The 12569-nt window shown below is 52.8% G+C and overlaps 1 protein-coding gene across 1 annotated transcript; it reads right to left on the minus strand.

The window, feature by feature from the left end:
* Positions 1–2779: 2779 nt before the first annotated feature.
* On the minus strand, positions 2780–10397 carry MYMK (myomaker, myoblast fusion factor; the record flags this gene model as incomplete). Its single annotated transcript, XM_084272705.1, has 5 exons — positions 2780–2926; positions 4043–4159; positions 5120–5268; positions 7821–7935; positions 10263–10397. 5 exons carry the CDS (start codon positions 10395–10397, stop codon positions 2780–2782), a joined length of 663 nt encoding a protein of 220 aa, XP_084128831.1.
* Positions 10398–12569: the final 2172 nt, after the last annotated feature.

A 12569-nucleotide genomic window follows, 5' to 3' on the forward strand; every position in this document is an offset into this window, starting at 1 on the left:
GGCAGGGAATGGAGGCACAGGAAGAGAGGCTGTGAGATGCCGGCCTTGGGGGCCAGCAGGCACCCCATGCTGCTGCTGCAGCCCAGACACAAAGCAAAAGGGATTTTATGCCTGGGGAAGCATCGCAGAGCAGAAGGGCGGCTGGCAGGCTCCTGCCCGCCCTTGTTGCTGCTCTCAGCCACTGTGCTGGTAGCAGATGCCGATGCCTCGGGAGCGGAAAGCCGGGTCCCTCCCCTCTCATTCCTTTTTTTTTTTCCCCTTTTTTCTTTCTTTTTTTTTTATTCTCTTCCCCCCCTGGCTGATCTTAAAAAAGCCCAGGCGGTTTGGGCTTTGTGAAACCCAAATGCCTTTTGCAGCATCAAGCCCGGATCCCATAAGTAATATCCCAGCGTTCGAGAATAAGACAGTATATGAAGTAGACGGGGAGCTATAAAGACGCTTTAAAAGGGGCAATAAAAGTTTTGGGTTTCATATCGTCTTACCCAAGAAGAGAATAACAGAGAAGCAGGAAATTTCAGTAGCAGACATGACAAAGGTCACAGCACTCAGACTGCACCTTAGACGAAAACACCTACTCTTATGAAAACAGCAAGAATTTTTGGCAGGGGCTCAAGAGCTCTTACAGGCAAAGCTCTCGGCAGCGCTAAAAGGTTACAAGAGACTGTTTTGTCTATGTTGCTGTAAATGTTTATAATATTTCCTTGCATTTGTATTGCAGGGGATATCCTGCCCAGGCGATAGCGAATTCAGCCCATGCATCTCCTGCCCTGGTGTTGGGGTGCCTGGTCCTGCTTCAGTGGGTGCTGTCACCAGTGATGCTGTAGTAGGGACCCTGGGGACATGCTCGTCTGTGTTTCAGCCCAAAAGGTGGGTGCTGGTCCTACACTAGGTGCTAAAGGTAGGATGGTTTATGCAGTCAGAGCAGTACCTGGGTGCATCAGTGGGAAGAGGGGCAAAAGGAAAACCTTGTCTGGGATTTTACTGTGTGCAATACATTATTTGGGGTTTATTTTTGGTATAACACCTGGAGACATGGCAGGTGGGAGCAGGAGCTTTCATTTACTCAGCTGGACCTTGGCTAGCATGCCCTCTGTGTTTGCTTGGGCTTTGCCAACCTTCTTCCCTCCTGCTCAGCCATGGCAAGGCATCACAGTTACCCAGTGCCTCTCCTCCTGCGCCCTCCCAGCACCAGGCTCTCCCCATGCCCGTGAGCTGCCCATGAGCTCCTGAGGCTCACTGCAGAGTTATGTGTGTCACTGCAGCCCGGGGGGGCTGAACAGTTGCAAAATGAGTGGGGTGGGCTGGGGAGGATCAGACTGCCTCTGCAACAGGCAGCAATGGGTGTGCAGAGGGACAGAGGTGTTCGGCGTGGCTGGTCAGGGACCTGGGGAGGGTCAGTGTTGAGTTTTTGCACACCCCCAGAGCCAGCTCTTGCACACAGTGCTGAGGCACTTCTTGCTCTCAGCTCTCAGTTAGGACGCAGAGCCCTTGGATTGGTTTTTTTGGGGATGCCCTGTGCAGTCCTCACATGGCAAAGCACTCCAGCAGTGTGCAAGCAACGGGGGAAAGCGTGGCACGCAAACCCTGAGAGCATCTTGCAAAACATCCTGGGGGGCTGAGGGCTGGATGCTGAAAAAGCCCTGGTTGGTTTAGGTGCTGATGAACCCTTTGAAAACTCTTTGCTAGTGCTGCCTCTGCGTGCAGCTGCATCAGCTGTGCCACTGCTTGCCAGTGACTCTTGGATGCTCAGGGGTTCATAATTCATTTATATTTTTGTTGGAAGCTCGTTCAGTTTTGGTTGTTGCCCCATCGCAGGAAGTTGCTCTGATGAATGACCGGGGTGGATTTCTCTTCCAGAGGAACCCAGGCTTAATGTGGGCTTTCTGTGGACATCACTGTATATCAATACCGCTCTAATTGTCCATGACATATAGTCTTGGCGTTTTTCCCAGACAGTCTAAATAAATCATACACTTCTGCTATAGTAAATAGTCTGTTAGAGGAGATGTTATAGGCTTACAGCCCTCCCTCTCCCTCCAGGAGCTTCTTTTTCTCCGCCTCTAATTTTCCATGTACTTTCCATCCCAATGCGGCTCTCTGCGAGCGCACCTGCTGCCTGCGCCACCCGTGCAGGGCTGCATGGACAGAGTGCCCAATGTTGACTCCCCCCAGGCCTTGTGGGGGGAGAGGGTGAGCTGTGGGCAAAGGGAGGGGGTGGCTGTGCCTGCAGTTCTGCTTTGGGGCTGGCATCTGCCCTCGGCTGAGCGGAGCTGAGCTGGGAAGTCTCTTGGGCCGCTTAAGAAATTGATGGCATCACACACTTGCAAAATCTTTGTTAGCATGGATTATTTACACCAAGAGAATGCATAAATAAAATAGGAGCTATCTCACAGAAATACAAGTTCTGTTAATTGGGTGTGACAAAAGAAGCCCCTAGTGCTCAGGCCGGGTAAGCTGGCACATGGGGACGACTCGGGTCCTCCAGGGACAGCCTGAGTGGGGACATGGCCCGAGAGCACAAGGGTCTCCCAGGACAGGGTCTTCCAGGACAGGGTCACTACCCATACAAGTGCTTCCCTGGGGAGAAGTATGGGTGCACAGCAGACTGGAAGTGCAACCTCTGCTAGGGCTGATGCTGGAGAGGTAAAGACTTTCTAAGGAAGAAGGTCCTGCATATCACTGGTGGGAAAATGCCAGTATCCCAGAGGAGAAAGCTTTTGGTTGCACCCCTCCATCACCCCAGGAGCAGAGAAGCAAGTGCCCTGCTCACCCAGGGGGCTCAGACACAGCAGCAAAGCGTGGAGCAGTCGAGCTTGGCAGGGGTCCCAGCACTTCCTGCTTTCTTGTTCTCCTTGGGCAGCAGCAGGACGAAGGCCATGGCCAAGGCGCAGTGGTAGAAGCTGTGCACGTAGGTGTAATCCCACTCCTGCAAGCAGGGAGAGCGTTAGGAGAGTGTTAGCAAGACCTGCTGGGGTCAAGGGACCAGTGGTGCTGGGGAGGGGATGGTGTGGGGGCTCTGCCTTAGGTGCGAAACATTAGGTTTGTGCAAGTAGCCCGAAGGAAAATAATAATAATAATAATAGTAATAATAATATTCCTGAGGTTTCTGCCTATTTTAGCTGTCAGAGAAGAAAGGATTTCCAGCCTTAAAAAAAAAAAAAAAAAAGCAAAGCAGCAAAGTGGATTTAACACATTCCAATTTGCACATTTCCCAATTCTTGAATGAAGTGTTTCATTACCCCGCAAAGGACGCGGCGGCGAGGCCGGGGTGTGGGGCTGGGGTGGGGGGGGGGAGGTGGTTTTCGCTAAGTGACATTTTTATGTTCTGCTAGAATTTGCAATTACTAAATGCTTTGAAAAATAATCCTTGGGGATGGCTGTGAGGTTGTATCTAGCAGCTCCCAAAGCACAGAGCAGCCGTAACGACGGGGCTGAGCGCAGGCATGACCGGCAGCTGTGTCGGGGGGTTAGCGCCTTCCCCGCGTGGGACAGATGGACCCTGTTGCCCAGGATGGGTGGACTGGCCAGGGGCAAGAGAAAAAAGGTTATAAACATGAGATGGAGTGCCCCTGGGAGTCAACTGAGAGTCTTTTCTTTGGCGTGAACCAGTTTTGGAGCCGGTCATGCCTGGGTCGTATCCAGTCCCTGCCGCGGCTCCGTGAGGTGTCCTTAAGTCACCCGTGCCCGGTTTCCAAAAACACCCTGTTCATGCTCGACAAAACCATTGTGGAGACCATGTATGGCTGAGGAAAGCGTGGTTGGTGTCCTTGCAACTCAATGGGAGGAGAAGAGAGCAAGCCCCACCCTGCACATCACTGCCACATCTGTCCCTCCCCACAGTGCGTTTAATGGGCACGGGGATGGGGATGAGCAGGGAGAGACCCTCAGCCCTGCCGCCAGAGCCCGGCACACCAACCACACACCTGAGCTGGGGTTTGTCCAAGGCTGGATGCAGCCCAGCCGTGTGAAGGGGGAGGTCTGCTATCTTGGTAATGTCCTTTACACCTTGTAAAGTCAGGGTGATTGAGCATGCAACAGGTACCTCAAAGAAGAACCTCAGCATCAGTGCTAATGCCCCGAAACAGAAGCCAGGACCGATCTGTTGGGTGTAGACACTTTTGTCTGGATACAGCCCCTTCTTCTCTTTCATCTTTTGTAGCTGGAAGGAAAGAGAAAGCTTACCAAGTGTAATCACCCAGACTTAGCTCTCTGCTCCGTCTCCAGAAGCTCCTGTGAATGCTGAAATAAAATGGTGCAAAGCCCACAGATCGGCTCCCCCAGGCTGCCTGTCTGTGGGAAGCACCTCTGCCTGCAAGCTGCAGCAGGTCCTCCCGCTCCAGTCCTCATCATAATGCTGCTTTCTTAATCTTCAGCCCCAAACCCAGCTCAGGGAGCATGTGCCATTGCACACCGAGTCTCTGGGACAGCACATCCGCAGGCTGGGTGATGCAGGGTGGTCCTGGCCTTGGTCCCCTCTTCGCCCATCCCCTCTCATCGTGGCTTTTAGCTGCTGGCTGGGTAGTTAGATGGGACTTAGGGACAGTGTACAACTGGGACTTGCATCATGCTGTTTCCATGATGCTTGGTGGCATCTTCCTGTGATTTTTATCCCACCACTGAATCCTCCTCCATTCCCGCTCCTGCCAGAGGCTCCACCACCATACTGGGTCCACAGCATCTGCTGTGAGCAGGCACAGGCTGCAGCGCGGTACCCGACCATCCCAGACAGGTTCAGGCAGACTACAGCCAGATTCCTTCCCACTTTATCACTGCCTTTTACACACATCTTCCACTGGCTGCGGGGCAGTTTACCAGACCCCTCTGCATCTGAGTAGCCATAAAAAAACTCCATAAATATGTTCCTCCTGATTAGAAACGCAGGGATGGGAGATGTGGTAGATTGCTCAGGCTGATTGAATCTGGCGTTTATCAGCAAGGCTGCTTGCTGTCTGCCTGCTCGCTGCCTGGCTTGAAGGAGGAGCGCTGCTTAACCAGCTGCGAGAGCTGGACCTCAAGGAGGAAACCACTGGCACAGGTCAGCCCTCTCCATGCAGGGCTCAGCCCCTTCCCTGCCATGAGTATCCAGCCAAACCCCAGCACGGTGCTGTTCCCTACGTACCCATTTCACTGTTATCACCAGGACAGCTGTCCCGATGGGTCCTGAGTAGACGCCGTAGCCCCAGCGGTCGTGGTAGATTCTCACAGCGATGGTGAGGACGCCGAACATGATGAAGGTTGATCTCTTTGGCTCATCAAACTCTGCCAGGGCTGCGTGACACCGAGCACAGAAAGCATCAGGTCGCCCCCTCCCATCCTTGACTGCCCCCTTAAAGCCTTACTTGGGTCTGTCCCTCCTGCCCTTGGACACCTCAGCATTGCATCCTGGTCTTATGCCTCGTATCTGGGGAAACTGAGGCACACAGGGGACAAAGCGAACCATCCCAAGGCATCTGAGTGGTAGGTCTAGGAGCTGACTTCAGAGGTCTCATGTTGTGCGGGGGAGGTAAAGGAGATTTCCCACCCATATTTCCTGCCTCAGTGCAGAACTTGGAGGGGATTGCAAAGACACTCACACGTGGTGAGCCTGCAATTGCCTCTTGGGTTCATCCTACCCCTCCAATCCTTCCAAACTCGCTGGCTCATCCCTGCTGCAGCCTCCATCACCCCTCCCCAGTAGGACCAGTGCGATGGGGACTGGGCTGCCTGGCTGTGCCGGCACCTGCCTGAGGTTTGCAAGCTGGAAGTCGCCAGTGCGAGTAAATTATTAGAGGCTTTTGTTTAGCACAGAATGGGGTAATAACTGATAAAAGTTATGGATCCCAGTGGGCTCCATGCTTTTCCAGCTCGCACAGCTGTGTTATGGCTGTCCTGGATTTGCATTCCGGGAAGCGTGCCTGAGGGTCTGTGTCCGCACATGTGTGCTTGGGCTTTACAAGCCACAGCGAGAGGCTTCCCTGGGCTTCAGTCACCACACCTTCCATGTCCTTGGATCATGGTTTTATAGGGAGTTTGGCGAAGGGATAATGTCCACATTTTAATCTCTGTTGTTTCCCTGCGGGTCAATATTTTAAACATCGTAGTCCTGGGTTTGTTTGGGGTTTTTTTTAGTTTTGGGGGGTTTTTTTTGCAAGGTTTTTAATGCAGTAATGAAGCAATCGAGTGGAGTTTTGCTGTGAGGAGCCAAAGTGTCTGGACTGGCTCTGACCTACCCTGACACTGCTGTTATCTATTGAAAATGCCCTTTGGAGTTGATTTGCCTTGTTGCCTTTTCTAGCTGAGCAGGGAGAGCACTGCAGTGCCATGGACAGGGAGGGACATAGACATGGAGCCCACCCTGGGGCTCATGCCTAGGACCAACAGAGCCACTTCTATGGTTAATTTTTCCCCCACGAATCTTTTTCCTGTGTGGAAGATTTATCTCATTGCTTGCCCTGGAAGGGTGATGCTGCTGCCTGCATGGCTCAGCAGAGGATGGACCTGCACCCGGTGGAGGGGATGCTGCAGGAGCCCCTTCCAGCCTGGACAGAGGTCCTGTACCATCCCTGGGCCCCTGAGGAGCAGAGGGGAAAGTCCTAGGGGAGACTGGGGGGCTGCACATCAGCGTGGTGACCCCAGCTCAGCATCAGGAGGAGTGGAGACCCTGCCTGGCTGGGCAGGAGGCTACTAGGGATGGTCTGAATCTGCTGAGTGAAACCTGGGCTGTTGGAAAGTGGCTGTGCCCTCATCTCCCACCTTACCCTGCTCTTTTCTGTCAGAAACACTCCTGTCCTTCCACAAAATGTGTTGACAAAATGGGAAAATGATAGGTTTGAGGTTTTCACCCTTAGTTCTGACAGATGTTTTTCCTCATTTCTATTATGCCTTGTCTCAGTGGCAAACATGGGACAAAATTAGGAATAAAGAGAGTGAAGGGAGTGTGGGAAAAGGAAAACTGAGTTATAGGGTCAGGATTTTAAATAAAAGAAGGGAAGCAAAATATATTTCTGCCTTTACTAAGCAGATCTTGTATTCCCTTCAGCCCAGACTAGGCTTTTGATAACTTAAGAAGATACATTTCTTCTGACCTGCATGCTGCCAGGTGGCAGATTCTGCTTTTCTCAGTGCCCCCAAGTTGGGACAGGACAAGCTGATGGACTGAGTATGGGGAAAATGAGGAGAAACAGGAGGTTCTCTGGTGATGAGTTTCCAAATGGAGCCCTCACAAAGTTCTGTCCTGCCTTGAACTAAAAGCACAAGGCTGTGTGTGTCGCTTGCCAATTTGGAATAGACAATGCTGCTGTCGTAAGGACACGCACTGGGGCTGGTGAAGGCAGAGGAGCACACGACCTAACACAAACACCCGGCGCCAGAGCTCTGTTTATCATCTCCAAGAGCAAAACTTCTCCAGCCACCACCACTCAGGCCAGTTTTCATGTGTGTCTGGACCCCATCGAGAGCAATGGCTTTCCAAGGCATGAACAAGATAAAAATGGATTAAACCCTAGGCTGACTTCTGTAAAAGGAATCATAGAATCCCAGACTGGTCTGGGTTGGAAGGGACACCAAGGATCACAGAGTTCCAACCCCCCTGCCACAGGCAGGGCCACCAACCTCCAGGCCTGGAGCTACACAAGGTTGCCCAGGTCCCCATCCAACCTGGCCTTGGACACCCCCAGGGACGGGGCATCCCATCTCGGAGCTAAGTCTTGCCAGCAGCACCACTAAGGCAACAGCCTTTCTGGGGTCCATGCCCACTAACCATCCCACCAACAATGCCCACAGACCCTGCCTGACTTGCAGACGTCGGTGTTTGGTAGGAACCACAGGAGATTGGTGCTTACCCATCAGGGACACCCAGATGGACAGCGCAGTTCCATAGATGCTGAAGTACTCCAGGATATCATAGCGCATGAAGCACAGCACTGATAAGCCGGGGCCATCACATACATGGTAAAACTACTTAAAAAGAAAAGAAGAAAGCATTAGAAAACCAGTTCCTTACCCATAGACCAGTAAAGGCTCTAAGCAACTGGGTTGAAACAGCTTTTGCATGGCTGTTGAAAGGATGGCCGGGCGGGAACAGAACAGTCTCAAACACACCAGGGTCCCTGATAAGCAGTAATGAATATATCTGAGATATAATGTCAGTGTTCCTGACTGCAAATTTCTTAAGAATCAGCATTCTTCTCTCCTAGTACAAACCATTTGTGCATGAGCCTTGGTTTGCCTCTTGGTCTGTGCCAGAATTTGCAATGTGATGACCAAGCTGCTTCGAGCCGAGCCGCGGGGACGTCCTTTCCAGCAGGAGGAGGACGCTGAGGTTACAGTTCTGATTGCGAAAGACTCTTGTAAAACAACTCAGAATGAGCGTCCTGATGAAATGTGTATAGATGCCAGGTCACTGTCCAGGCTAAACAGGGTTTATATGCCCAGAGCCTGAATACTGGGGAATTCACTCATTAGTGCATTCCCTTAAAAGCGGCTGGTTCCTGCCTGTTAGCTCATTGATTAGGTTATTTGCAAAAACAAAACCCCAACACCCCACTGTCGTGCAACATAAATGCAAACCAAGCCAAGAGAAAACTTCCAGTGCCATCAGAGGAAGGCTCCCAGTGTTTGCCTTTTCCTCCCTGTGAGTTTGCTAGCAGTAGCACCAGCGTGCTTCACAGTTTCTGGAGAAGCCCCTTCGCCGCTCGGCAGGATGCCCTTGGAACAATCCTCGCTGCCACGGCCCAGCAGGGATGCTGATACTATTTTATAATGGGAATTGCTGCGAGTCCTTTGGCTGGCTGCCGTTTCTAGAAAAGATTGCACCACGGCTGCAATTCTTTTCTCTGCTTGAGGTTGGGTTTGGAGAGTCCGGAGACGGAGGGAAGGAAGGGTGGAAGATGAAGAGAGCATTTCTGGCCAGCGATGGACATAGGCTTTCACTGCTCGGATGAGCTTTCCTGGGGGAGGAGTGGGATGCTACAAGAAAGGCAACAGCAGCAGCTGCTGCCCTTCCTACACCCCCGATCACGCTGGCAGCTGCCTTCCTTCCCTTCCCCACGCACAGAGAGTTTTGCCTCTTCAGTCTCTTCGGTGAGGACCTGTTCCGCCTCCCGTCGAAACACGGGCCAATTTTCCTATTGACTTCTCGGGGAGGTGGAGCAGACACAGGACCGGTGCGAAGTGAAATCGTAGATGTCTGGCTTCCCTGGGGAGCTGGGGGGGGTGAAGGGGGGGTGGAGCAGCGGGGCTCGGTTGGGACTTTTCTATTAACGAGTACTGGAGGTTTTATGGAACTGGCAGGATTTCTCCCCCCTCCATTGTGCTTTAATTGGAGGCTGAGGAGGGAGAGACTGGCTTGGTTCAGAGCCTGGAGCTTTTCACACCAGGAAGGTCCTTTATCTACTCCCTGCCTCAGTTTCTCTGCCTCTGTACAAGAGATGTGACAACCCTCGTGAGGTGCCTTGAGATAAGTGGGGAGAAGTAAATGGGTTGATGGGCTGATTCCTTCGTGCTCTTCAGAAGGGCATTGCTGTGGGGTTGAAAAGGAGGTTTTTCCAGTGGGAATGCTGCTCTAGGTGCTCAGCCCGTGGGCACTCAGCAGTGATACAGAGCACAGGCAGCTTACTGCCAGGAGCAGAGATAGGAATTATTTCCTATATACACAGAGAACTGACTTTGTGCTCTCACTCTTCCCACGCAAGGGAAGGCAGGGTGATTTTCCCGGGTGCTACACACACTCTCCAACCCCTCTGCCAGGGTGGAGGGTTAATAACTGTTTTTCTTGATTGCTCAGCAGGATGTTTAAGTCTTTCCTTTCCCAGTGCAGAAACTCCCCTGACTCCAGCGCTGCTCCCATCACCAGTTAAGCGATTGCAAAATCAATATAATTCGGCTACGTGCTTTTGGTTAGAACGACAGAGGCAAAGCAAGAGGCTCTGGATACAATTTAAACCCCAAATTCAGCATGGCCACTTACCAGCTGTGAAACAAAAGGGGAAAACCAGCTCTGAAACACTGCGTATCAATCCATTTGCCTCGCACCCAGGCCCTCTCCCTAACCTCACCACCATGAAACACCACTAAATCAATGGAAGGCCACCCCTCAGGACACCCTAAACTGCAGAACCAGCTCCTCAGCACCGTGCGTGGTGGGAAATAACTCAAAATTGATATTCTGGGGGTTGTGCTTGCTGCTGTTGGGTGAGATCCAGCTACCCTTCCCAATGGAGACCTGACACAGGGGGGTATCTGGGGGGGTGGGACATGCAGGTAGGGGTACAGGGACATCTTACCGCCACGAAGAACATGGTGAAGAAGTAGACCATGGCTTCCATGTGGAAGCGCCGCTTGGCTGCGATGCTGATGGTGGGGAGGAAGACCAAGGAGCTGATGGTGGGCAGAAGGAGCTTGGCCACCAGTGAGCCCATGGGTGCCTCGTGGGATAGCAGCTCTCAAGGACAGGATCTCTGCAAGCTGGAAGGGGGCAGAGGAGAAAACAGCCGTGGTGAGCGTGCTTTAAAATTTAAATGCCCTACGTGGTCAGGAGGGCTGCGGGCAGGGAACAGCTGCTGCTGCAGCCGCCCCCTTCACTCCTGTCTCTCCCCAGCAGCAAAATTCTTGACACAGCCGGTGGCTCCTGGAGGCAGATGCTCTGTGCCCCCCAAACCGCCCCAGGCATCTCTAAAGGAGTGAAGGGGAATGCTGGCCTTGCAAGCCTTGTGCTGGGTGTGTGTGGGGTGAGGACTGCAGGTTTGATTGCTCCCCATGGGGACATCCCACCTCTGCGCCCTGCCCCACACCCAGCCTGTATCAGTGTTGCTGGAGCAGCCTGGCAGGGTAAAGCCATCCGTTGCTCATCACTGGCACCAAGTAGGGACGAGCTGGTGTGTGGTGGGTACCAGGGGGGTTAAACCAGCAGGATGCATTCTTCTACCTTTGCTCTACCTGAGAAATACACACTAAGCTACAAATCTGCCTTTTACTTCCCTGTGAGGGCAGACCTGGTGTGAGAGGCCCTGCTTTAGAGGAGCCCAGGCTTGCAGGGGGTCTTGGGCGATGCAGTCCCAGCGCCTGTGATGAGTGCCCTCCTGTGTGTCAGGATGGAGTTAAGTGTGATCATAGAATCATATACTGGTCTGGGTTGGAAGGGACCCCAGGGATTGATCACACAGTTCTAACCCCTCTGCCACCAACCTCCAGGCCTGGAGCTACACAAGGTTGCCCAGGGCCCCATCCAACCTGGCATTGAACACCCCCAGGGATGGGGCACCCACCACCTCTCTGGGCAGCCTGTTCCAGCCCCTCACCACTCTCTCTACAATGAGGTTGCTCAGCCGTGCCCTCCTGCTTTGCAACACAGACACTTCCATGAGATCTGTCTGAAATTCAGGATCCAAACCTCTCCAGGGTGGAGGAATTTGAGCAGATGACCATGCGGCGCGGAAAAGCTGGAGGAAAGGAGACTGAAAGCCAAGCAGCGTTCGGGCTGCTAATCCACTCAGTGGCTTCTCTCTTTTATTATAACTTTTTATTATATCACTGCTGCTCCCCTCCTGGGTTAATATCTTTTCCTTGGAGCCTCGCAGGGATTCTCGGCATCTTTTCGGTACAGCTGTTCCCGGGACGCAGGGAGCAGGAATGCTACGCTTGAGCAACCGCCTTTGTGGCTGTGGCTTTTGGGAGGAGGCAGCGAGCTGCGATATGAGCCACCGTCTATTTCGGAGGCTGAAGGGATGGTTTGCCCGTCCCCTGGGAAGGGGGTGCGATGGAAAGGCAGGCATGCATGGAGGCAAAAAAAAGCCCCAAAATGAAATGCTTTTTAAACCACTCCAGCCAAGTTGGGAAGGACATCAGGAGGGGGAGTGCAGGGGTGCTGTGTGCGTGGTGAGATTGGCACAGCAGCATTGAAACGCTGACCCGAGAGGGCTGTGCCAAGAGCCTTCCTTGGGCAGAGCTGATCTGAGCTGAGCTGTGCAGGGCTTCTGTTTTTAGCTGGAACTAGATGATCTTTTGCATGGACAAGATGATCTTTGGAGGTCCCTTCCAACCCCTAACAATCTGTAACCATCCACGTTCCCAGGCTGGCTGCGGGCATCACCCCTCCGCAGAGCGCAGGCGGCTCCATGCTGCCCACACCACATCTCCTGCCTGGACAAACCATAAATTTAACACAAACCCCTGCATATATTGAATCTCTACTGATAAATAGTGGAAAAACTCTGGTGTCCCTACTTACCATGAAAATTAATCCCTCTGAGCCAGCACATAAATACCCTGCTTCTCCCCAGGCATCTGGCCCTGCGCGGGAAGCAGAGCCGAGAGCCAGCACGCCCCGGAGTACCCTGTTCCTTTTCTGTGCCATATCCTCAGATGTATCCGTTCTTCTGTGTTATTCTTGCATGAGCTGCTTGGACCGAGGGCAGTGCTGGGGGCGGCTGTGTGCTGCACGGCAGGGCTGGTCTCCAGGAGAGTTTCGAGTGGGGTTGGGGTTAGCTGGTCACGCAAACTGCTCTGGATTCCTGGCTAAGAAAACTGCGTCCATCCCAGCTTTTGTGGCCACGAGGTTGGCATCAGAGGGTTAAAGCATACCCCGAACCTGT

The sequence above is a fragment of the Gallinula chloropus genome (genome assembly GCF_964237585.1).
Source record: "Gallinula chloropus genome assembly, chromosome: 18".
Taxonomy (NCBI): domain Eukaryota; kingdom Metazoa; phylum Chordata; class Aves; order Gruiformes; family Rallidae; genus Gallinula; species Gallinula chloropus.